The sequence below is a fragment of the Bos grunniens genome, chromosome 3 (genome assembly GCF_055505025.1).
Source record: "Bos grunniens cultivar Pamir isolate PY7600 chromosome 3, Bosgru_T2T1.0, whole genome shotgun sequence".
Classification (NCBI taxonomy): Eukaryota; Metazoa; Chordata; class Mammalia; order Artiodactyla; family Bovidae; genus Bos; species Bos grunniens.
Window position 1 is genome coordinate 105,244,997 of NC_141167.1, and position 27,245 is coordinate 105,272,241.

At 37.8% G+C, this 27,245-nt stretch overlaps 1 protein-coding gene across 2 annotated transcripts in view; it reads right to left on the reverse strand.

Moving 5' to 3' along the window:
* Positions 1–27,245, reverse strand: part of NUP210L (nucleoporin 210 like) — a 99,838-nt gene that overhangs the window by 49,495 nt on the left and 23,098 nt on the right. For both annotated transcript variants that reach the window (XM_086392819.1, XM_086392818.1), the window contains exons 11-14: positions 8,626–8,763; positions 7,965–8,120; positions 4,872–5,070; positions 1,176–1,321 (exon numbers count right to left, since the gene is read on the reverse strand). In XM_086392819.1, coding sequence (XP_086248945.1) covers positions 1,176–1,321; positions 4,872–5,070; positions 7,965–8,120; positions 8,626–8,763 — 639 coding nt within the window. The remainder of the gene's footprint in view (positions 1–1,175; positions 1,322–4,871; positions 5,071–7,964; positions 8,121–8,625; positions 8,764–27,245) is intronic.

The following is a 27,245-nucleotide window of genomic DNA, read 5'->3' on the forward strand; positions in this document are numbered from 1 at the left end:
GTAGGCTGTACAATGTAGAAAGAGGCCAACTCAAAAATGCAAGTTTTAATGAACAAGTTACCTTTTTCAAATTAACAGCTTATCTTGCTTCTTTCACCAATGTTATCATTTCCGCTATGGATGCCTCCTGTTTGCAAGAGGCATTGAGTCAGGTTTCTCAGTATGTATCAGCAAGAACTTGTAGACATCCATTTTAGTTCCTGAAGGATTCAAATATGTAGAAAGCATGCCAGGCTCTATCTACTTTTATTTTGAACTGCCACCTGTCATAATCTCCCAATTTTAATGGCCAGTCTTTGGGATCCAAAATAATGACTGTTGTGCTGAGAATTCATAAGTATAAAGGGTAAAAAGATAATTGATTTCTCTCCCTGGTATGGAAGGCTTTCTTTCAGAGTTCTTCAAAAGACAGTATACTAATCAGTTCTTCAGTTGCTAAGTTGTGTCCGACTTTTTGTGACCCCATGGACTGCAGCACAACAGGCTTCCCTGTTGTTCACCAGGTCCTGGAGCTTACTCAAACTCATGTCCATCGAGTCAGTGATGCCATTCAACTATCTAATCCTCTGTCGTCCCCTTCTCCTCCTGCCTTCAATCTTTCCCAGCATCAGGGTCTTTTCCAATGAGTCAGTTCTTCGCATAAGGTGGCCAAAGTATTGGAGTTTCAGCTTCAGCATCAATCCTTTCATTAAATGTTCAGGACTGATTTCCTTTAGGATTGACTTGTTTGATCTCCTTGCAGTCCAAAGGACTCTGAAGAGTCTTCTCCAACATCAAAGTTCAAAAAATAGAGTATACTAATATTCTATATCTTATGCAGGGTAGTGTTACAAAGATATATACATATGTGAAAATTCAAATAATACCTTAAGATTACCATACTTTACTATAATTTTTTTATACCTCAGTTAAAAGAGAGGAAAGAAAGGGGAATATCTAAAATTTGCTGATACAACTTATAAATATTTCTGTGGCAGAAACGTAAGAGCATAACCTTTGTGATACTGAAATTTGATGAGGGTGCTGTAGATCTAGAAACAAGAGAGTGTTGAGTAAGGAAGAACACAAATATCACTGATCTTTAATAGAGATCACAGATAGCTGCTGAAGTCCCCAGGTGGACATAGTAGGGTCCATGAAAAGATATGCCAATTCCTTAGAATGAACTATCTCACCTTTAGGGGTTCATAAGCAGCAAATGTGGCACTGCTTTCCAAGTACTCTTCATAATCAGTCACACTAACGGTTACCAAAGTATGGCCAAGAGATTTGGCTGCTATATGTGTACTAGAACAGTGTGTTGGTCCTGGTCTTTGAATACCTGAAAATCAAAAAATGACTTTAGTAGGGTAATAAGCAATCAATCTTCAAGGAAGATTGAAAGTTTATAGAAATATAAGAATTTTAATATATCAAAAAATTCTTAATCTCATACACTATTATGCATCAATTATTTATATTAAGTTGATATATAAAAGTATGTTCTATAAAAGAAAGTCTATAGAAATATAAGAATTTTAATATATCAAAAAATTCTTAATCTCATACACTATTATGCACCAATTATTTATATTAAGTTGATATATAAAAGTATGTTCTTTCTATTAACAAATTTATATCATGTAAGACACAATTCTATGTAAGGTAAGGATACAAGCATGAACAAGAATCCTGACCTCAAGGCACATATAGTTTAAAAGGGGAATGAACATTTAAATAAACTATTAGTAGAAAATGATAAGCATTACAAAAGTTTCGAAAACAGAATAATTATTTTTAGCTGGAAAGATCAAGAAAGATTTATATATCTGCGTGCATGCTCAGTCTCTCAGTCATGTCTGACTCTTTGCAACCCCATGGCTTCTCTTTCCATAGGATTCTCCAGGCAAGAATACTGGAGTGGGTTGCTATTTCCTCCTCCAGGGGATCTTCCCAACCCAGGGATTGAACTCATGTCTCCTGTGTCTCCTGCACTGGCAGGTGGATTCTTTACCACTGAGAAACCTGGGAAGCTCCCTTAGATATGTAGAAGAGGGTATCTTAAGCTGACAAATGAACAAAGATAGAAATATAAATAAGATACAAATGCATATATGAAAGAAATACATGGGAAATTTTAACTATATTTCAGTTCAGTTCAGTTTAGTCGCTCAGTTGTGTCCGACTCTTTGCGACCCCGTGAATCGCAGCACACAGGCCTCCCTGTCCATTACCAACTCCCGGAGTTCACTTAAACTCACGTCCATCGAGTAGGTGATGCCATTCCGCCATCTCATCCTCTGTCGTCCTCTTCTCCTCCTGCCCCCAATCCCTCCCTGCATCAGTCTTTTTCAATGAGTCAACTCTTCGCATGAGGTGGCCAAAGTACTGGAGTTTCAGCTTTAGCATCATTCCTTCCAAAGAAATCCCAAGGCTGATCTCCTTCAGAATGGACTGGTTGGATCTCCTTGCAGTCCAAGGGACTCTCAAGAGTCTTCTCCAACACCACAGTTCAAAAGCATCAATTCTTCGGCACTCAGCCTTCTTCACAGTCCAACTCTCACATCCATACATGACCACTGGAAAAACCATAGCCTTGACTAGACGGATCTTTGTTGGCAAAGTAATGTCTCTGCTTTTGAATATGCTATCTAGGTTGGTCATAACTTTTCTTCCAAGGAGTAAGCGTCTTTTAATTTCATGGCTGCAATCACCATCTGCAGTGATTTTGGAGCCCAGAAAAATAAAGTCTGACACTGTTTTCACTGTTTCCCCATCTATTTCCCATGAAGTGATGGGACCAGATGCCATGATCTTTGTTTTCTAAATGTTGAGCTTTAAGCCAACTTTTCACTCTCCTCTTTCACTTTCATCAAGAGGCTTTTCAGTTCCTCTTCACTTTCTGCCATAAGGGTAGTATCATCTGCATATCTGAGGTTATTGATATTTCTCCCGGCAATCTTGATTCCAGTTTGAGCTTCTTCCAGCCCAGTGTTTCTCATGATGTACTCTGCATATAAGTTAAATAAGCAGGGTGACAATATACAGCCTTGATGAACTCCTTTTCCTATTTGGAACCAGTCTGTTGTTCCATGTCCAGTTCTAACTGTTGCTTCCTGACCTGCATATAGGTTTATATGAGGTCAAAGCTTCATATAAAGTTCCAAATGAAGTTCCAAAAAGTAGGCTGGGTTATATTGTAGAGGGCCTTGAATACTAAAAGGATTTTGGCTGTTGTCCAGTGGCAATGAAAAGCTTCTCAAAATTTTTGAGCAGGAAAATTAATATTGAAATTGAGTTTCATGAAGATCTATCTTGTAGCCATGATTATCAAAGGCAAGAATTAGGAGGATATTGTTACAGTCTCAGTGAGAGATAATGAAGGCCTAAAAATGTGGACGGCAATGGCACCCCACTCCAGTACTCTTGCCTGGAAAGTCCCATGGGCTGAGGAGCCTGGTAGGCTGCAATCCATGGGGTCGCAAAGAGTCGGACACGACTGAAGAACTTCACTTTCACTTTTCACTTTCATGCATTGGAGAAGGAAATGGCAACTTTCTCCAGTGTTCTTGCCTGGAGAATCCCAGGGACAAGGGGAGCCTGGTGGGCTGCCGTCTATGGGGTCGCACAGAGTCGGACACGACTGAAGTGACTTAGCAGCAAAAATGAGGAACCTAAGAACTGAGGTGAGCTGAGAGATATTATACAGCATAATTAGCAAGGGTAAAAGAGAAGTCCAAGTTGATATCAATCTTACGGATCTATAGGGCTTCCCTTGTACCCTTGTAAGTCAGTTGGTAAAGAATCTGCCTGTAATGCAGGAGACCTGGCTTCGATTTCTGGGTCAAGAAGATCCCCTGGAGAAGGAAATGGCAACCCACTCCAGTATTCTTGCCTGGAGAATCCCATGGACAGAGGAGCCTGGCAGGCTACAGTCTATGGGGTCGCAAGAGTCAGAGATGATGTATTGTGAGATTTAAATGAGTTAATATGTGAAAAGTATTCATAATAGAGTCTGGCAAATAGTAAATGCCAAATAAATGTTAGATGCTACTACTGTCATTATTACTGAAAAAATGATGGTGATCAGGATCAAGTATGAAGTTCCATAACAGTAAATGATACTGATCTTTATGAATAGCTTATTCATATTATTTTCTTATTAAAAAGATATTTTCTTTTTTAGAATAAATTTAATATATATATAAATTAAATGGCACTAAATTCCTCTTAGAAAGAGGTATAGTACATAATTAAAGAAAGAAAGAAAGAAAAGAGTTTGCAGCTGGAAAGAGAAGGCCTTGATATGACTAAAAACTGATATTGTCTGGCCACAATGAACTCTGGACATTTTATTCTATTTCTGTGCCTTTGTTTCTAACATCACATTATAATACCTAAGGCAGTTGACAGAATAAATAAAAGTATTATAAAGAAAGGTAATATGTGAATTTAACTTTTAAATTTTTTGGCTGCAACTTGCAGCTTGTGGGATCTTAGTTTCCCAAAAGAAAGAAAGTGAAGTTGTTCAGTCATGTCTGACTCTTTGCAACCCCATGGACTGTAGCCTGCCAGGCTCCTCTGTCCATGGGATTCTCCAGGCAAGAATACTGGAGTGGGTTGCCATTTCCTTCTCCAGGGGATCTTCCTGACCCAGGGACTGAACCCGGGTCTCCCGCATTGCAGGCAGATGCTTTATCATCTGAGACACCAGAGAAGCCCGCCAGGGACTAAAACCAGGCCCTTGGCAGTGAAAGCCCAGAGTCTCAATCACTAGACCACTATGGAACCCCCAGTATGTGAATTTAGACTATAATTCATAGTTTCTGAATTGTTGATTGGTCCTTTAATTCAAAGACAAAGAAAGGAAAAAATAAAAAGCCTACTCTCACCTTCTTTGAGAAGAGTAAAGACTCCTTGCTTATCCATGTTCAAATCCAAGGATAAATGAGAGCAGTCTGTGAATGCGATGGCCTCTTTGGTTTCCTTATTTACATGATACATTGCAATGGGGATTTCTATAATCTGGCCAATCTCTACATCAGCATGAAATGGTAACAGTTCCATCTTGTTCAGTCTCAGAACATATATCTGAGGGGAAAAAAATTAATCTTTCAAGACAGTTACATTAGGAAAATCTTAGACAAAAGCATTCCTTAAATATTTAAATACACATATATATAACATATATATATACACATATGTTTTGCATATAAAAACAGAAACTATGTACCATTTATATGCATATATAGGTGTGTGTGTGTGTCAGGTGCTGAACCTGTCACTCACTTCATTCCTTAATCAATCAACTTCTCTAATGCATGTAATACCTCTCAGTGGGAGTCTGCCAAAATATGAGCACTGCACAATTTTCTTGACTTTTGTAAACTAAGAATGGTCTTTTAAAGTGTTGTAAAATAAAAAGCAACAATGACAAACGACTATGAGATAAAGACTGTATGTGGCCTATAAATACTAACACATTTACTATCTGATCTTTTTATATAAAAAGTTTGCTGACCTCTGATATAGAACACTCTTTCTTGATATCTTAAAAAAATCTTTTTTTTTTTCTCTTTTTTGCTATAGATTGAAGGTCTCCCTCCAAATTCATATGTAGAAATTCTAACCCCCAAAGTGATGGTATTAGGAGATGGGGCCTTTCGGAGGTGGTTAGGTCCTGAGAGTGGAGTTCCCACAGATGGAATTAATGCCCTTAAACAAGGAACCCCTGGGGCTCCCTAGTCCCTTCTGCCATATGTGGTTAAGGCAAAAAATATAGTCTTCTATGAAGCAGATAGTATAGTGAAAAGCAGAGATATTACTTTGCCAACAAAGGTCCGTCTAGTCAACGCTATGGTTTTTCCAGTGGTCATGTATGGATGTGAGAGTTGGACTGTGAAGAAGGCTGAGCGCCGAAGAATTGATGCTTTTGAACTGTGGTGTTGGAGAAGACTCTTGAGAGTCCCTTGGACTGCAAGGAGATCCAACCAGTCCATCCTAAAGGAGATCAGTTTTGGGTGTTCACTGGAAGGACTGATGCTGAAGCTGAAACTCCAGTACTTTGGCCACCTCATGCGAAGAGTTGACTCATTGGAAAAGACTCTGATGCTGGGAGGGATTGGGGGCAGGAGGAGAAGGGGACGACAGAGGATGAGATGGCTGGATGGCATCACTGACTCGATGGACATGAGTTTGAGTAAATTCCGGGAGTTGGTGACGGACAGGGAGGCCTGGGGTACTGTGATTCATGGGGTTGCAAAGAGTCGGACACGACTGAGCGACTGAACTGAACTGAACTATGAAGCAGAATGCTTTTCCTCACCAGACACTGAATCTATTGGTGCCCTGATTCTAGACTTTCCAGCCTCTAAAACCATTGAAAAATCAATTTCTGTTGTTTATAAGCCACCCAATCTATGGTATTTTGTTACAGCAGCCTGAATGGACTTTTTAAAGGGGAGTAAACATTTAAATAGATTAAACTATTAGTAGAAAATGACAAGCATTACAAGAGTTTAGAAAACAGAGTAATTCTGTTTTCTAAAATTATTTTTAGAAATATATATTTCTAAAATATTTCTGTTTTTTCTTCTGAAAAAGAATGGAGTCTTTTTTTGGTCACTGTTTATGTGTGTCTTTGGTTGCAGCATGTGGAATCCTTAGTTGCAACATAAAGGATCTAGTTCCCTGAACAGGGATAGAACCTGGGCCCCTTGCTTTGAGAGCGTGGAGTCTTAGCCACTGAACCACCAGGGAAGTCCTTGGCTTCCTACTGTTGCCAGCAGAGGTCAGCAATGCTCTCTAAAGGGCCAGAGAGCAAGTATTTTTGGCTTTGGGGATCACACGATCTTGTAAACTACCCAAATCTGTACTTGTTGCCTGAAAGTGGCTATAGAGAATATATAAATGAATGACTGTGTTCCGGTAAAACTTTATTTACTAGAAAGGCAGCAAGTTGAGTCTGACTCTTAGGCCTTAGGTTGGCTCCATCCTTCAAAGTCTTATTCAAGTTCCAACCTCTTCATGATAGCCTCGACTTGTCCTATCCACAAGGATTTTCTTTTATTAACTAATAGTACTTTTGTTCTATAATTCAAGTAGCTTTAAATCATATACTTATTTAAAATACCTCAAATATCACTTCCTAAAAATGTTATTTAACTTTTCACATTAATGTATCTTCCTAGCTAGACTTCAGATTCTTTAAAGTAGGGATGATATGTTATTTCTTTGAATGTCCTATGATACCTAGTATGGTATTAAGTACCTCATTAGTATTCACTAAATATTCACTGAATGATAACACACATACTAAGTAGTCTGCAGGGAAAGACAACATAAATTAATATTTATTAAAAGTGGGAGAAAATAGAAAATGGTTATATAACATAGTAAAAAGTAGTTCAATCTTATAGAAACAAGATAGACAACAAAAAAATGAGACTAGAAATAAAGTATCTATAAAGTTCACATACATGGTAAATTCATGATAATAATAACAAAATACAGTAACAAAATAGATAACATTAAGTAGTGAATACATTCCCAGCACAGGTGTAAACATCATCTCATTTAATTCTGACAATAACCCTTTGAGGCAGATACTATAATTATCCCCATTTTAAAGATGAAGAAACAAATACAGACATTAAATAACTGGTTATTAAGTAAAGCAGGACTCAACCCAGGTCCAGGAATATTTAAGAAATATGTACTGTAAGACTGAATTTGAGCATTATTTTCTTTCTTTATTTTTGGCTGCACCACTGCGGCATGCAAGATCTTAGTTCCTCCACCAGAGACCAAACCTGTGTCGCCTGCAGTGGGAGCGCAAAGTCTTAACCACTGGAAACTAAGGAACTCCTGAGGATCATTTTAAAACAATCAGCTTGAAAAGGAAAAAATTTTAATGCATTACCATAATTAAATTTAGACAACACTGTCTCAGAGGAGGTATAAAGATTGTTTGGAAAGTTGCTCACCTTAATTTCCCCGTATCGAAAGGGATTTTGGACATCTCGGGCCAAAACAGTGCTGTTTCCCCTCACCTGACCCGCTGTCACCACTCCTTTAGTGGTTACCATGGCCACTGTTTCATTAGAAGAGGCCCAGGTAAAGTTGCCACTGCCACCTTCCACCTATGAAGAAAATACAAGCTTATATTTAATTAGTATAAGGGCGAAAATGGAATTTAAGTGAAGATGTAAAATCTGGTGAAATAAAGTTTAGGAAATAATAAAACTACACAATAATTTATTTCTGGAACATTAAGAAAACTGCGATGCCATACCAAAGTAGCTAAATGGGAGAGGGAAACACTAAACAGAGATGATGTGGGCAACAGAAATACTAAAGGGAGATTATGTAATGGCAGTATCACAAGATGTAAAAAAGAAAGAGCACAAGAGACCTTGACAAAACTATAAAACTCACAAGGAAAGGATATATGGAAGAGAGATAGAAAGTACACCAAGTCTTATTAGGATGATAGCTTTCAAGAGTATCCATGATTTGGTTGTCACCCAAAACTGAGTTATACACTAGGATTAGGGGGAAATAAAATTTAACATTAACTAAATTTCAATTAGTTAAACTATCAGAGAAACTGACTTATTTGTGAATTCTCATTCTAGTATATCATACCTGTACTTTATAACGATACAACATTCCCATGGGGTGATGAGGAAATGCCAGAAAGTTAGGTGTAAGCTTGATAGGAAAATAAATCTTCACTTCTTGCTGATGTTTAATTGGAAATTTTATAGGCTGAATATTTTTATTCTATAAGAACAGAAAAAAAGGAGCAAAACAAGATTTTATAAGGACTGTTATTATGGTCCACATTCACATCTAAAGCATCAGCAAAATGGTATGTTAATAGACTACTCAACCAATTTCTATCAATAAAGGAAATAAATAAATGTTCTTGTTCATTAGAGAAGCACAGCTACTATAGTTCAATAATAATGAAAGAGATTTTGACAGACCTAAAATAAGTATTACAGTCATGGAAAGTAGTTAAAATTTCTTGAAAGATGAGTTATATTAACATAGGGAAGTCATAGCTTCAAAGATCCTTGGCCATTCATCATTTAAATATATAAATTGTAAAGGCAAATGAATATTATAAGCTATTCAGAAGAAAATAAAGATAACAGTCATAGATGCTGAGGTAAGACATTCCCTCCTGCTTAAAAACAAGAGCAGGGTTTGGGGGGTATTCATACAGGTAAAATAGAGTCCTCACACTCAACTATGTTGGCATTTTTCTCTTTGAAGGCAAATTATTTTTCAAAGAGGCTCTGAAGTATTTATAAACTATATCACATTTGCAGTAATGGCTCTGATTTTCTTTCTCCATTTTAATTGATTTATCTTTGTTGCTGCATGCGGGCTTTCTCTATTTGGGGTGAGCAGGGGCTCCTATCTGCTTGCGGTACACAGGCTTCTCACTGTCGTGGCTTCTCCTGTTGTGGAGCACAGGCTCTAGGTGCAGGCTTCAGTAATTTCAGCACAGGGGCCCAGCAGTCGCGGTATGTCGGCTCAAGAGCATAGGTTAAATAGTTGTGGCACACAGGCTTAGCTGGCCCATGGCACATGGGATCGTTCCAGACCAGGCATCAAACCCTCGTCCCCTCCATTTGCAGGCAGATTCTTTTTTTTTTTTGCAGGCAGATTCTTAACCACTGGACCACCAGGGAACCCCAATGGCTCTGATTTTCTCTTCATTTCCTTAAGGTGTCTAGTTCGATCATAAACTGAAAATAAGTCTTTTCATTTAAAAGAGCATCATTCCATTTTGGCCTACTGAGATTGATTTTGGACTTTTGACATTCACAAGTGTAAGATAATTATTTAATAATAATAATAGTTTAATAATAAACTGTGTTGTCTTGAGCTGAAAAGAGAGAAAGATTGAGAATATCATTCTGATGGTATTTAGGTGATCACTGAGGGAAACAAGAAATTTTCAGGAGTAGGAAGCGTATGCTAGGTCTGGTTAGAACTCTAATTCAAGAATAAGGTAATATTAGTACAAAAAGGATTGGTCCAAGGAAGACATTTTATAACATATAGGAAAAAGAACGTAGTGTTTAAAAAGGCACTATGCCCTTTTAAGAATGACATGCTCTTCAAAATTACTGACTGCAGCAAAGAGAAGTTTTCAACAGTGTCTGCTTTAGCACATAAGAAAATACAAATAGGAAATAAGAGATAAAAGCAGAGATAAGACAACAAACTGGGATAAAGAGGGACACAGCTAAGTACAGGGTGAAATTCAAAGTGAGCTAGACAAAATAAGAAAAAAGGTAATAAAATTTTTAAATGTCATAGAATTTTTAAAAATACGTCTTTGGTGGCATCAGGTCTTAGTTGCGCACGCAGGATTTCACTGCATCACGCAGCAAGCTCTGTTGTGGTGTGCGGGCTCAGAAGTAGCGAGCGGTGTGTGGGCTCAGTCGCCCTGGGGCACATATGATCTTAGTTTCCTGATCAGGCATGGAACTTGTGTCCCCTACACTGAAAGTCAAATTCTTAACCACTGGACCACTGGGGAAGTCCCTTCTCTGACCATTTTGTCTGACACAGACAGCAGTGGATTGGCACTAGTGGGGACGCAGTTTAGGAATAACACCCAGGAAATCCTTCCCTTGATTTCCCAACATACAGGTTGCACCACCAAATATGATCTCAGGTGCCCTTGGTCTGCAGCGGCTTGAAGCAAGGCTTCTGTACCTGGGTGACTGAAGTAAGGTCTCAGTGGTGAGAGCATCATAGCCTAACCACTAGACCAGTGTCAGTGACAAGGCCCTGACTCTTTGGCTTTGCAGAAAAGAATTCCTGCAAAGATGGAAAGTAGTGAAATAAGACAAGAGTTTACTAGGAGGAAAAAGAGTACAGTCTGTGTGGATAGGGGGATCAGCCTACAGTGCAGGAGACACTGATTTGATCCTTGGGTCTGGGAGATCCCCTGGCGGAGGGCACGACAACCCACTCTAGTATTCTTGCCTGGAGAATCCAATGGTCAGAGAAGCCTGGTGGGCTATGGGCCATAGGGTCACAAAGAGTCAGACACGACTGAAGCAGCTTAGCACACAAGCAATAGAATACATTCTTAAATAAATGTGGTTATATTATATATCATTTTAACATGCATTTCTTGCTTTATTTTATTTTTTTGCTAATGACTTATTACTTGCTATTTATTTTATATTTATTTTAGACTACAGAAATGATGTTAGCAAACTCGAGCAATTTTTTTATTCCCATTCAAAATGGATCATAGCAGCAGAGACAACTTGCAACATCAACAACACATTTGGCCTAGGAACTGCTAACGAATGTATGGTACAGTGGTGTTTCAAGGAGTTTTGCAAAGGAGATGAGACCCTTGACTATCAGGAGCACAGTGGCTAGCTATCTGAAGTTGACAACAACAAATTGAGAGTCATTATCGAGGCTGATCGTCTCACAACTACAGAAGTTGCCCAAGAACTCAACATTGACTATTCTATAATCATTCTGCATTTGAAGCAAATTGGGAAGGTAAAAAATTTCAATAAGTGGGTGCCTCATGAGCTGACTAAAAATCAAAAAAATCATCATTCTGAAGTGTTGTCTTCTCCTTTTTTTTTCTTTTTACAGTTAAATGTATTTGTATTTAAATAAATTTATTTATTTATTTATTTTTAATTGTAGGGTAATTGCTCTATAATATTGTGTTGGTTTCTGCCACATATCAACATGAATCAGCCATAGGTATACCTATGTCTCCTTCTTCTTGAACCTCCCTCCCCATCCCACCCCTCTAAGGTTGTTACAGAGTCCCAGTTTGAGTTCCCTGAGTCACATAGCAAATTCCCATTGGCTATCTATTTTACATTTGTATTCTCTTGTTCTACACAACAACAATGAACTATTTCTTGATCAGATTGTGACGTGTGATAAAAAGTGGATTTTATAAAACTGGTAAAGACCAGCTCAGTGGTTGGACTGAGAAGAAGCTCCAAAGCCAAACTTGCACCAAAAAAAGGTCATGGTCATTGTTTGGTGGTCTGCTGCCCATCTGATCCACTACAGCCTTCTAAATCCCAGCAAAACCATTACATCTGAGAAGTATGCTCAGCTGATTGATGAGATGCACCAAAAATTGCAATGCTTGCAGCCGACACTGGTCAACAGAATGAGCCCAATACTTCTCCCTAACAACTCCTGACTGCATGTCACATAACCAACGCTTCAAAAGTCAAATGAACTAGACTACAAAGTTTTGCCTCATCCACCATACTCATCAGACTTTCGCCAACTGACTACTACTTCTTCAAGCATCTTGACAACTTTTTTAAAAATTAATTTATTTTAATTGGAGGCTAATTACTTTAAAATATTGTAGTGGGTTTTGCCATACATTGACATGAATCAGCCATGCGTGTACATGTGCTCCCCATTCGATAACTTTTTGCATGGAAAACATTCCCACAACCAGCAGGAGGCAGAACATGCTTTCCAAGAGTTCATCAAATCCCAAAGCATGGATTTTTATGCTACTTGCTTTTTTATGCTACTTTATGCTACTTATGAATAAACAATCTTATTTATTGTGGGCAAAAATATATTGATTAAAATGGTTCCTATTTTGGTTAATAAAGATGTATTTAAGCCTAGTTATAATGATTTAAAATTCATGGTGTAAAACCGAAATTACCTTTTCATCAACCTAATAGATTCCTTAGGTGGATCTTGACTTGAGAATTCAAAGTCCTGATCTAACCATTTTCTTTCCCAACATTGTTCAGCATACTTAGCAACAACAATCAATAAACCCTATTATATCCCAGGCTTTCACTAACATGTTTTATGGCAGCAACTACCTGGTTACCAAAAGGCTTGTCTTCTATACGCATTTAACTGTAGTGTCTACAGGTAATACTTCTAAGTAGCTGTTTTGCTATTGCACACCATAGACTATTAATGCTCACATTTTATCACAAGGAACAGGATAGTAATGACATTAAACCTAATAATAGACAAGTTAATATCAACTTGGAGAACCCAGACTCCAAGATGGCCTCCACAGATTCCACCCTGTGGTATTCACACCCTTGTGTAGTTCCCTCTTTGTTGTATTAAGAATGGTTTCAATGATCAATAGAGTGTAGTAGATGTGCTTATATTAGAAAAGAGATGTAAAACCAGTGACCCACCATAAGATTCTTCAATAATAAGGAACTTAAAAAAGAAAAGCAAATTTGATCCAAAGTAAGGAGAAGAAATAGAATAACAAAGAAAAAAGCATGAATCAATAAAAGAAAAAATAGGTAAAGAATTGAAACAATAGAAACACAAATGATCGGTATCTGGGGGACTTCCCAGGTGGCACGAGTGGTAAAGAACCTGTCAATGCAGGAGATATGAGACACTGGTTCGATCCCTGGCTTGGGAAGATCCCATGGAGAAGGAAATGGCAACCCACTCCAATATTCTTGCCTGGAGAATCCCATGGACAGAGAAACCTGGAGGGCTACAGTTCATAGAGTCATGAAGAGTTAGACACAACTGAAGCAACTTAGTGCACACATACACATACACACCAATATCTGGAATGAAAGAGACAACATCACTACAGATACTACAGATACAAATTAATAAGGCAATGTTATCAACAACTTTATGTGATAAATTCAACAATTTAGACTAAACAGAAATTTCTCTACATACAAATTACCAAGTTTCACTCAAGAAGAAATAAATAGGGGCTTCCCTGATGGTACAGTGGTTGAGAATACACCTGCCAATGCAGGGGACATGAATTCAATCCCTGCTCTAAGATCCTGCATGCTATGTGGCAACTAAGCCTATGTGTCATAACTACTGAGCCAGCACTCTACACCCTCAAGTCACACCTACAGAAGCCTGTGCAGTTAGAGCCTGTGCTCTGTAATAAGAGAAGCCACCGCAGTGAGAAACCTGCATACCACAAGGAGGAGTATCCCCCCACTCTCTGCAACTAGAGAAAGCCCACGTGCAGCCAGGAAAACCCAGAACAGCCAAAAATAGATAAAAGAAATAAATTACCTCAATAGCTGCATATACATTTAAAAAATTGAATTCATAGGTTTAAAACCTCTCATATACCAATTGTTAGAGAAATGGAAATTAAAATCACAGTGAGATAGCACTTCATACCCATTAGAATGGCAATTATCAAAAATAGAAAATAGTTAAGTGTTCGTTAGGATGTGGAGAAATCAGAATCCTTGTGCATTGCTGCTGGAATGTAAAATGACAGTCACTGTGGAAAACAGTATGACAATTCCTCAAAAAGTTAAACACAGAATTGCCATATAATCCAGCAATTCAAATTCTGGGTATATACATAAAAGAACTGAAAGTAAAGATTTGACAAAGTATTTGTATACTTTGTCATGTTCACAGCAACATTATTTACAATAGACAAAAGGCAGAAACAACCCAACTGTTTGTCAATGGATAAATAACAAACAAAATGCAGTATATCCATTCAATAGAATATTATTTAGCCTTAAAAAGAAATGAAATTATGTCAGGGCACAATATGGATTAACCCTAAAGACATGCTAAGTGAAATAAGTAAAAAAAAAAAAAAAAAAAAAGGACAAATGTATGATTCCACTTTTTTTTGGCCATACCACAAGGCTTGTGGGATCTTAGTTCCCTGACCAGAGATTGAACCCACATGCTCATCAGTGAAGGCATGGAGTAATAATCAGTGGACTTCCAGGGAATTCCTTGTATGATGCCATTTATATGACATAACTAGATTAATCAAATTAACAGAGACAGGAAATAGAATGTAGTTACCAGGAGACAGAAGATAGGAGGAACAGGGGTGGATATTTTTTAAGGGAAAGAGAGAACCAGTCTGGAAAGATTATAAAGTTCTAAAGATAGATGGTGGTATTGGTACACACCATCAATACACTTAATGTCACTGAACTGTATGCCTAAAAATGGTTAAAATGGTAAAATTTGTGTTACGTATATTTTAGCACTATAATAATATTTTTAAAAAGTTCCAAGCTTAAATAGTTTCATTGTGAATTCTACCAAATATTTGAGGAAGAAGTAACACTAGTTCTACAGAACTCTTCCAGGAAATAGAAAAGAATACTTTCCAGCTCATTTTATAAAGCCAGTATTATCCTCACATCAAAACCTGACAAAGACATTACAACTAAAACCGAAGAAGGAAAAAAAAAGTTATAGGCCCTCAAAAACATACATACAAAAGTCATTAACACAATTTTAGCAAATTAAATCCTGCAATGTGTGAAGATAACAAATCATAATCAAGTGAGGTTTATCCTGAGAATGTAAGATTTGTTTAATACTAGAAAATCAATCAATATAACTAATTCATCATATTTAAAAGACTAAAAAAGAAAAACTATATTCATTTTATCAGCAGATGTAGAAGAGCACTGACAAAATGCAGCACCAATTCATGATGAAAATTCTCAATAAACTAGGAATAAAAAGGAACTTGTTCAACCTAAGGACGAGCATCTACACAAAATCTATAATCAACATCATACTCAATGGTGAAAGGGTGAATATTTTCCACTTTAAGGTCAGAAATAAGGCAAATTTTACACTTTACACTTCTATTCAATATTATTGAGTAGAGGTCCTAGTCAGTGCTATGAGGCAAGAGAAAGAAAAGGCACATTTATTATAATGAAAAGAGTTAACTCTTTATTCACATATAACCTAATTATATATGTAGCACTTCCTAAGGAATCTATAAGAAGTAATAGAATAAGTCAACTCAGCAAGCTTTCAAGATTCAAGGTAACATACAAAAACCACTGTATTCATGGGCTTTCCTGGTGCCTCAACAGTAAAGAATCTGCCCACCAATGCAGGAGACTCCAGTTCGATCCCTGATCCAGGAAGATCCCACATGCCGGGGAGCAACCTAACCCGTTGGCCACAACTATTGAGCCTGTGGTCTAGAGCCCAGGAACTGCAGCTACTGAGCCCAAGTGCCACAACTACTGAAGCTCAGTGCCCTGGAGCCTGTGCTCCACAACAGAAGAAGCCACTACAATAAGAAGCCTGCACAATTCAATGAAAAGTAGCCCCCCACTCGCTGCAACTACAGAAAAGCCCCCACAGCAACAAAGACCCAGCACAGCCAAAAATAAATACATTTTAAAAATGATTTAAAAAAACCCACTGTATTTATATATACTAGCATGATGAATTAGAAGAAGAAAATTTAAATATATATATATGGCTTAAAACATAAGTACAAATGTAATAAAATATCTTCAAGACCTGTATGATGAAAACTATAAGACATTGCTGAAAGAAAAATTAAAAGTCCTAAATAAGTGGAAATAGTTTCATGTTCATAAATCCTAATAAAAAATATCAGCAGGGAGGAGATGTCTGCAACAGTGGCAAAGCAAGAAACTCCAAGAACCTGTCCCTCCATAGAAATGCCAAAAAAAAAGAGAGAGAGTCAGAATTAACTTTGGAAAATCTCAAAGGTTTACAGCAACTAAATGTATGCTGAATTAAGAAAAAGGTGACTTAAGGCATTAAAGAAATTATTTGCCAAACCACTAACTAACTACAAGCTAAAGGAATCAAGATTTTACAGTCAAATAACACAAATTACAAATAACACAATCTTTTAAAAATGATTTAGAAAACTCACTAAATATACAAGCAACTACAACCCACAGCAAGCAATAACAACAGCCCTGAGGAAAGACAAGAATCTGATTTCCAAAATTATCATATTATATTGTCGACTTTTGAACAAAGTGGGGTCTACGAGTGCCAATCCTCTGAGCAGGTGAAATCCGTGTATAACTCTAGCCCTCCAGACCATGGTATTACATTTGCAGATTCAACCAGCCACAGATTATATAGTATTGTAGTATGTATTAATTTTTAAAAATCCACGTACAAGTGGAACTGTGCAATTAGAACTAACATTGCTCAAGGGTCCACTATAATAAAATGTTGTTTTCAGCAACAACAAAAAATAAGGCATTCAAAGAAACAAGAAAATATGACCTATTTATAAAGAGGAAAAAAGGAAATTAACACAAACTGTCCCTAAAGAAGCACAGATACTGAAAAAGATTATAAATCAAAGAGCTAATAGAAACAATAGACATCACTCCAGAAGAAGTATGTTTCACCAAATAGAGAATATCAGTGAAGAGACAGAAATTATAAAAAAGGAACCAAACAGATATTCTGAAATTAAAAGTACAATAACTGAAATGAAAACTTCAGTAGAAGACCTGTATAGCAGATTTGAGCTGGCAGAAGAAAGAATCTGGAAATTTAAAGAGAGGGCCATTGAAGTTATTCAGAGAAGCAAAAAGAAAAAAAGAATGAAAAAAAAATGACCAAGCCTTAGAGACCAGTGGAACATCATTAAGTAAATCAATATATATAAAATAAGTCCCAGAAATAGGGAAAGAAAGGTACAGAAAGGATATATGAAGAATTAACGATGAAAATGTCTCACATTTAATGAACCTACAAAAATCAATTAAACACAAAAGAAGTCAGTAATGGAAGAAATTATCAAAAAAATCATATAGAAAACAAAAAAATAAAACAATGCCCATCTGTAGGAAAAAAAAAGAAAACAAAAGCAGGAGCTTTTCCTTATCAGTAACTGTTTTAAACATAAAAAATTTCTTCAATTAAAAGGCAGAGATTGACAATGGATAAAGAAAAACATGATCCAAGTATATGCTGTCTGTAAGAGACTAATGTTAGATTCAAAGACACAATAGGTAGAAAGTGAAAGAACGGAAAAATGCATTCCATTTTAATTACCAAATTATTTTAAAAAATACTTACCAAAAGAGGGTTGGGGGAGCAGCAGTCTACATTAACATCAAACAAAATAGATTTTAAAAAATTGTTATAAGAGACAAAGGTCATTATATATTAACAAAAAGGTTAATTCATCAAGATATAACAGTTACAAACATATACATACCTAACAACAGAGGACCACAAAATATGAAGCAAAAATGGACAGATGGAATGAAGGAAGAAATGAAGAAAGAAATAGTTTTATAACAACAGTTAACAGATTTTAATAACTCAGATTCAATAATGGATAGAACAACCAGAACAAAAGATCAGTATGGAAATAGAGGACTTGACCAACACTATGAACCAACCGGATCAAGCAGACATATAAAGAATATTCCACCCCAAAACAACAAAATGCTCAATCTTCTCAAGTGCACATGGAATATTCTCCACAACAGGTCATATGTTAAAGCACAAAAGAAATCTCAATAAATTTAAAAATACTTAAATCATATAAAGTATCTTCTCCACCCAAAATGGACTAAAACTAAAACTTCACACAGGGAAAACTGGACAATTCACAAGTATGTGGAGATTAAATAAAACAACCAATGGGTCAAAGAAGAAATCATAAGAAACGTTAGGAAACTTTGAGATAAAGGAAAACAAAAATCCAACATGCCCAAACTTATAGGATTCAATGAAAACGATGCTCAAAGGAAAATACACAGTTGTAAACACCTGTATTAAAATACAAGAGAGAGGAAAAAAGTGCTGTGATTGGCAGTAGAACATGGCAGAACCATGTTAAATAGGGCAAGTTCCTTTCCCCTATGGCAGAGGGGGCCAGCCAGAGTGACAAAACAAATGTCCTCCACAGAGAGTAGAATTGAAACTATTTCAAATGCAGTCTCCTTGAGTTTTTCAGGGGACTTCCCTGGTGGTCCAGTGGTTGGGAGTCTGCCTGCCAATGCAGGGGACACAAGTTCAATCCCTGGTCTGAGAAGATTCCACATACCACGGGGCAACTAAACCTTGTGCCACAACTGCTGAGCCCATGAGCCACATGACTGAAGCTCATGCACCCTAGAGCCCATGTTCTGCAACAAGGGAAGCCACCACAATGAGAGGCCCTGGTACCACAACTAGAAAGCTCACTTGCTGCAACTAGGGGAAGTCCACGCACAGCAACAGAGACCCAGCGTAGCCAATACATAAATAAATATACAAAATGAATTAAATTTTTAAAAAAAGAAGAGGGAATTCCTGTCTGTCCAATGGTTAGGACTCAGTGTTTTCACTCCCATGGCCTGGGTTCAATCCCTGGTTAAGGAAATAAGATCTTGTAAGCTGGGTGTGGCATAGCCAAAAAAGAAGAAAACATTTCAAATCATAATCTGACTATATAACTAAAAAAAAACAAAACTGGAAAAGGAAGAGCAAAGTAAACCTGAAACTAGCAGAAGGAAGGAAATAATAAAGTGAGCAGTGATTTTAAAAGTAGAGAGTGGAAAATAAATACACAAAATCAACAAAACCAAAATTTGGTTCTTCAAAAAGATCAACAAAATTGAGTTTAGCTGGAATCACTGAGAAAAAAAGAAAGAATACTCAAATTATTAGAATCAGAAATGAAAGTGGGGACATTATTACCAACTTTACAGAAATAAAAAGGATTGTGAGATAATACTATGAACAATTGCCCACCAAACAAATTAGATAACCTAGATCAAATGGAAAGATTCCTTAAAGCACATCAATTAGAAAAACTGACTCAGTAGAAATAGAAAACCTGAACAAAGCTATAGCAAGCAAAGAGATTAAATCAATAATCAAAATTTTCCTAGCAAAGAAAAGCCCAGGCCCTGCCTACAAAAAGTCTACAAACAATAAGTGTTGGAGAGGGTGTGGAGAAAAGGCAACCCTCTTACACTGTTGGTGGGAATGCAAACTGGTAGAGCCACTATGGAGAACACTGTGAAGATTCCTTAAAAAACTAGAAACAGAACTGCCATATGACCCAGCAATCCCACTGCTGGGCATACACACCAAGGAAACCAGAACTGAAAGAGACACATGTACCCCAATGTTCATTGCAGCACTGTTTACAATAGCCAGGACATGGAAGCAACCTAGATGTCCATTGGCAGATGAATGGATAAGGAGGTTGTGGTACATATACACATGGAATATTACTCAGCTATAAAAAAGAACATATTTGAGTCAGTTCTAAGGAGGTGGATGAAACTGTAGTCTATTATACAGAGTGAAATAAGTCAGAAAGAGAAACACCAATATAGTATATTAATGCATATATATGGAATCTAGAAAGATGGTAACCATGATCCTAATATGCAAGGCAGCAAAAGAGACACAGATGTAAAGAACAGACTATTGGACTATGTGGGAGAAGGTAAGGGTGGGATGATATGAGAGATATTGAAACATATATATGTAAAATAGATGACTAGTCCAAGTTCAATGCATGAAGCAGGATGCTCAAAGCCAGTGTTCTGGGACAACCCAGAGGTTGGGGTGAGGAGGGAGGTGGGAGGGGGGTTCAGGATGGGGGTGGGCATGCATGTACACCCGTGGCTGAATAGTGTCGATGTGTGGCAGGGACCACTACAGTGTTGTGAAGTGACTGTCCTCCAATTAAAATAAAGAAATAAATTTTTTTTAAAAGAAAGAAAAGCCCAGGCCTATATGGCTTCAATTGTTAATTTCCACAAACATTTAAAACAAAATTAACACCAATGTTTCTCAAACTTAAAAATAAAAGATGATGAAGAAGAAAAGAAGAAAAAGGAGGAAACACTTCCTAACTCATTCTAAGAGACCAGCATTTGCCCTGATACCAAAGTTAGACAAAGACATCATAAAACAGGAAAACTACAGACCAATATCCTTTAGGAATATAAATACAAAACTCCTTAAGAAAATACTGGAAAACCAAATCCAGCAGCATATTAATAGGATTATACACCATGATCAAGTGGGATTTTTCTAGTAATTCAAAGGCAGTACAATATATAAAATCAATTACTGTAATATACATATTAGCAGAATGAAAGAAAAAAATGCTTAAAAATATTTGAGAAAAATCCAAAGCCTTTTCACAGTAAAAACACTCAACAATTAGGGGTGAGAAAGAACTTGTTCAAAATGATAAGGGCCACATATGGAAACTCCACAGCTAACATCTTACTCAGAGGTGAAAGAAAGTTTTTGCTCTAATATCAAAAATAAGATAAGGAGGCCCACTATTGCCACTTCCATTCAATACTGTACTCTAAGTTCTAGCCAGAGAAATTAGGCAAGAAAATGAAATAAAAGGTACCAAAATGGGAAATGGAGGAGCAAAATTACCACTATTCACAGGTTCAGTTCAGTTCAGTCGTTCAGTAGTGTCCGACTCCTTGGCGACCCCATGGACTGCAGCATGCCAGGCCTCCCTGTCCATCACCAATTCTTGGATATATTATATATGAAATATCTTGTAAAATCCAGAAGAACTACTAGAGCCAATAAAATAATTCAGCAAAGTTGCAGCATACCAGATCCACATACAAATATCAGCTGTACTTACATACATTAGCAATAAACAAACTAGTAAGATAAATTAAGAAAAAAAATTCATTACAATAGCATCAAAAAAGAATAAACTACTCAGAATAAACTCAACCTTGGAGGTGCAGTACTTGTACATTGAAAACTACAAAATATTGCTTGAATAAATTAAAGACAGCCTGAGTAAATGGAAAAACATCCCATGTTCATGAACTGGAAGACCTAACACTGTTAAGATGACAACAATCTCCAAAGTGATCTACTAATTCAACATAATTGCTATCAAAATCCTGAGGGCCTTTTTGGAAAAAATGGAGAAGCCCATCCTCAAATTGATATGGAATTCTAAGAGATCTTGAATGGCCAAAATAATCTTGAAAAAGAACAGTTAGAAGACTTCACATTTCCCATTTCAAAACACAATTCAAAGCTACAGTGATCAAAGCACTGTGGTACTGCAAAAGGACAGACACACAGACCAATGGAATAAAATTGAGAGTACAGAAATAAGGTGACATCTATACTCAACTGGCGGAGAAGGCAATGGCACCCCACTCCAGTACTCTTGCCTGGAAAATCCCATGGATGGAGGAGTCTGGTAGGCTGCAGTCCATGGGGTCGCTAAGAGTTGGACACAACTGAGCGACTTCACTTTCACTTTTCACTTTCATGCATTGGAGAAGGAAATGGCAACCCACTCCAGTGTTCTTGCCTGGAGAATCCCAGGGACGGGGGAGCCTGGTGGGCTGCCGTCTATGGGGTCACACAGAGTCGGACACAACTGAAGCGACCTAGCAGCAGTAGCAGCAGCATAGTCAACTGGATTTGACAAGGATGCCAAGAGCATACAATAAGTGAAATGAGTCTCTTTGACAAACAGCGCTGGCACAATACAAAACCCCAAAGTCCCCAACAAAACACTATTAGACCTATTAAATGCATTTAGTCAAGTTGCAGGATGCAAGATTTATATACAGAAACTTGTTGCTTTTCTATACACTAATAATGAACTATCAGAGAGAGAAAACAAGAAAACAACCCCATTTACAACTGCATCAAAAAGAATAAAATAAATTTAACTCCAAAGAGGTGAAAGGCTTATACTCTGAAAATACCATAACACTGGTGAAAACAACTGAAGATGATACAAAGAAATGGAAAGATATCCCAGGTTCATGAATTTGAACAATTAATATTATTAAAATGTCAATACTACCAAAAGCAATGGATAATTTTAATGCAATCCCTATCAAAACACCCATGATGTTTTCCACAAGACTAGAATAAACAATCCTAAAATTTATACGGAACCACAAACTACCCCTAATAACCAAAGTATGTTGAGAATAAAGAACAAAGCTAGAGGTATCACACTCCCTGTTGTCAGACTATACTACAAAACTACAGTAAACAAAACAATATGGTACTAAGACTTCCCAGGTGGCCCAGCGGTTAAGACTCCATGTTTCCACTGCCGGGGACATGGGTTTGATACCAAGTCACAGAACTAAGATCCCATAAGCCATGTGGTGCAGCCCCCCTCCCCTGCCAAAAAATTATATAATAACTAAATAGAGAACTTGATCACCAGATGGTCAATAACAAAATTAGACTGATTATATTCTTTGCAGCCAAAGATGGAGAAGTGCTATACAGTCAGCAAAAACAAGACCAGGAGCTGACTGTGGCTTGGATCATGAACTCCTTACTGCCAAATTCAGACTTAAATTACAGAAAGTAGGGAAAACCACTAGACCATTCAGGTATGACTTGAATCAAATCCCTTATGATTATACAGTGGAAGTGACAAACAGATTCAAGAGATTAGCTCTGATAGATAGAATGCCTGATGAACTATGGACGGAGGTTTGTGACACTGTACAGGAGGCAGTAATCAAGATCACCCCCAAGAAAAAGAAATGCAAGAAGGCAAAATGGTTGTCTGAGGAGGACTTATGAACAGCTGTGAAAAAGAAGAGAAGTGAAAGGCAAAGGAGGAAAGGAAAGATATACCCATTTGAATGCAGAGTTCTAAAGAATAGCATGGAGAGATAAGAAAGCCTTCTTCAGTGATCAGTGCAAAGAAATAGAAGAAAACATCAGAATGGGAAAGACTAGAGATCTCTTTAAGAAAATTAGAGATACCAAGGGAACATTTCATGCAAAGATGGGCACAATAAAGGACAGAAATGGTATGGACTTAACAGAAGCAGAAGATATTAAGAAGAGGTGGCAAGAATACACAAAAAAACTATATGAAAAAGATCTTCACAATCCAGATAATCACGATGGTGTGATCACTCACCTAGAGCCAGACATCCTGGAATGTGAAGTCAAGTGGAACTTAGGAAGCATCACTACGAACAAAGCTAGTGGAGGTGATGGAATTCCAGTTGAGCTATTTCAAATCCTAAAAGATGATGCTGTGAAAGTGCTGCACTCAATATGCCAGCAAATTTGGAAAACTCAGCAGTGGCCACAGGACTGGAAAAGGTCAGTTTTCATTCCAACCCAAAAGAAAGGCAAAGCCAAAGAATGCTCAAACTACCACACAATTGCACTCATCTCACATGCTAGTAAAGTAATGCTCAAAATTCTCCAAGCCAGGCTTCAACAGTACATGAACCATGAACTTCCAGATGTTCAAGCTGGATTTAGAAAAGGCAGAGGAACCAGAGATCAAATTTCTAACATCTATTGAATCATTGAAAGAGCAAGAGAGTTCCAGAAAAATATTTATTTCTGCTTTATTGACTATGCCAAAGCCTTTGACTGTGTGACCACAACAAACTCTGAAAAATTCTTAAAGAGATGGGAATACTAGACCACCTGACCTGCCTCTTGAGAAATCTGTATGCAGGTCAGGAAGCAACAGTTAGAACTGGACATGGAACAACAGACTGGTTCCAAATAGGGAAAGGCGTACGTCAAGGCTGTATATTGTCACCCTGCTTATTTAACCTACATGCAGAATACATCATGAGAAACTCTGGGTTGGATGAAGCACAAACTGGAATCAAGACTGCCAGGAGAAATATCAATAACCTCAGATACGTAGATGGCACCACCCTTATGGCAGAAAGCAAAGAAGAACTAAAGAGCGTCTTGATGAAAGTGAAAAAGGAGTGTGAAAAAGTTGGCTTAAAACTCAACGTTCAGAAAACTAAGATCATGGCATCTGGTCCCATCACTTCATGGCAAATAGATGGGGAAGCAGTGGAAACAGTGAGAGACTATTTTTTTGAGCTCCAAAATGACTGCAGATGGTGACTGCGGCCATGAAATAAAAAGACTCTTGCTCCTTGGAAGAAAAGTTATGACCAACCTAGACAGCATATTAGAAAGCAGAGACATTACTTTGCCCACAAAGGTCCGTCAAGGCTATGGTTTTTCCAGTAGTCATATATGGATGTGAGAGTTGGACTATAAAGAAAGCGGAGCACCGAAGAATTGATGCTTTTAATAACTGTGGTGTGGGAGAAGACTCTTGAGAGTCTCTTGGAAAGCAAGGAGATCCAACCAGTTCATCCTAAAGGAAATCAGTCCTGAATATTCATTGGAAGGACTGATGAAGCTCAAACTCCAATACTTTGGTCACCTGTTGCAAAGAACTGACTCATTGGAAAAGATCCTGACGCTGGGAATGATTGCAGGCAGGAGGAGAAGGGGACAACAGAGAATGAGATGGTTAGATGGCATCACCGACTCAACAGACATGAGTTTGAGGAAGCTCAGGGATTTGTTGATAGACAGGGAAGCCTCGTGTGCTGCAGTCCATGGGGTTGCAGAGTCGGACATGACTGAGCCACTGAATTGAACTTAACTGAAATAGAGAACTTGAAATGACTATGAATAAAAAGAAGAAACATTAAAAATTATTAGTGGTATCTCACAGATCATTGGTGGGGATATAAAATAATACAGCCATTTTAGAAAGTTTGTCAGTTTCTTATAAAACTTAACATATAGCTACTATGACACAAGAATCGCACTCAAGCATTTTTTATTAATTAATTTTTTTTTTTTTTGGCTGTGCTGGATCTTCATTACTGCATGTAGGCTTTCTCTAGTTGGGGTGAGCAGGAGCTACTCTCTAATTGTCATGTGCAGACTTCTCCTTGCAGTGGCTTCTGTTTTGGAGCACAGGCTTTAGGCTTGTGGGCTTCAGGATTTGCAGGTTGTGAGCTCCAGAGCATATGGGCTCAGTAGTTGTGGCACACGGGCTTAGCTGCTCCGCAGCATATGGAATCTTCCTAGACCAGGGATTGAACCTGTGTTCCCTGCACTGGCAGGCAGATTCTTCTCCACTGTACCACAGGGAAGTCTCCACTCTTAAGCATTTTATCCCAGAGACATAAAAACATATTCACAGCAAAATCTATACAACAATGTTGTTGTTTTAGTTGCTAAGTTGTGTGACTCTTCTGCGATCCCATGGATTGTAGCCCTCCAGGCTCCTATGTCCATGGGATTTTCCAGGCAAGAATACTGTAGTGGGATGCCATTTCCTTCTCCAGGGGATCTTCTCAACCCAGGGATTGAACCCTCATCTTTCGCACTGCAGGCAGATTTTTTACCACTGAGCCACCTGGGAAGCCCACAAGAATCTTTAGAGCAGCTTTATTTATAATTGCCAAATAATAGGAACAACCCAAATCATCCTTATAGGTGAATAGTTAAAATCCGGTACATCTATACAATGGGATATTATTCACCAATTATTTTTATTCAGTAATTTTTAAAATTATATAGTGATATACTCAATTTGGATTGATCTTGAGGGCATTTTTTTCTTTCTTTTAAAAAAATTATTTGTATTTGGCTGTGCTGGGTCTTCACTGCTGTGCACAATCTTTCTGTAGTTGCAACTGGCAGGAGCTACTCTTCATTGCAGTGCATGGGTTTCTCATTGCAATGGCTTCTCTTGTTGTGGAGCATGGGCTCTAGAGAACTCAGGCTTCAGTACTTACAGCTCAGGGGCTCAGTAGGTGTGGAGCACAGGCTTAGTTGCTCCACAACATGTGGGATCTTCCCAGACCAAGGATCAAACCCGTGTCCCTTGCAGGTGGTTTCTTAACCACTGAACCACCAGGGAAGTAGTTTTATTTAAACTTCCAGATTTTATTTTAAATTTCCTGATCAAAAGGAAACTTAGACATCTAAATAAAAAACAAGATTACAAATCAAGATAGTCTGCAGGCCACCAGATTGTGATCTCTGTCATAGAGGCTTCTATAAAACTATGTTAAGAGGGCTTCCCTGATGGCTCAGTTGGTAAAGAGTCTGCCTGCAATGTGGAAGACCTGGGTTAAGAGGTTAAGAAGTTAAGGAACTTCCCTGGTGGTCCACCCCTTCATGGATCACAGCCTTGTCATGGCAAAGGGGCTTGCATAACTCAGTGAAGTCATGAGCCATGCCATGTAGGGCCACCCAAGACGAGCGGGTCCTGGTGGAGACTTCTGACAAAACGTGGTCCATTGGAGGAGGGAATAGCAAACCACTCCAGTATTCTTGCCATGAGAACCCCATGAACAGTATGAAAAGGCAAAAGATATGACACCAGACAATGAGCCCCCAGGTCGGAAGGTGTCCAATGTGCTACTGGGTAATAACAGGGCAATTTCTAACAGCTCTGGAAAGAAGGAAGTAACTGGACCAAAGCAGAAATGATGCTCAGTTGTGGATGTATCTGGTGGTGAAAGTAAATCTGATGCTCTGAAGAACAATATTGCATAGGAACCTGGAATGTTAAGTCCATGATTCAAGGTAAATTGGACATAGTCGAGTAGGAGATGGCAAGAGTGAACATCAACATCTTAAGAATCAGTCAACTAAAATGGATGGAAATGAGTGAATTT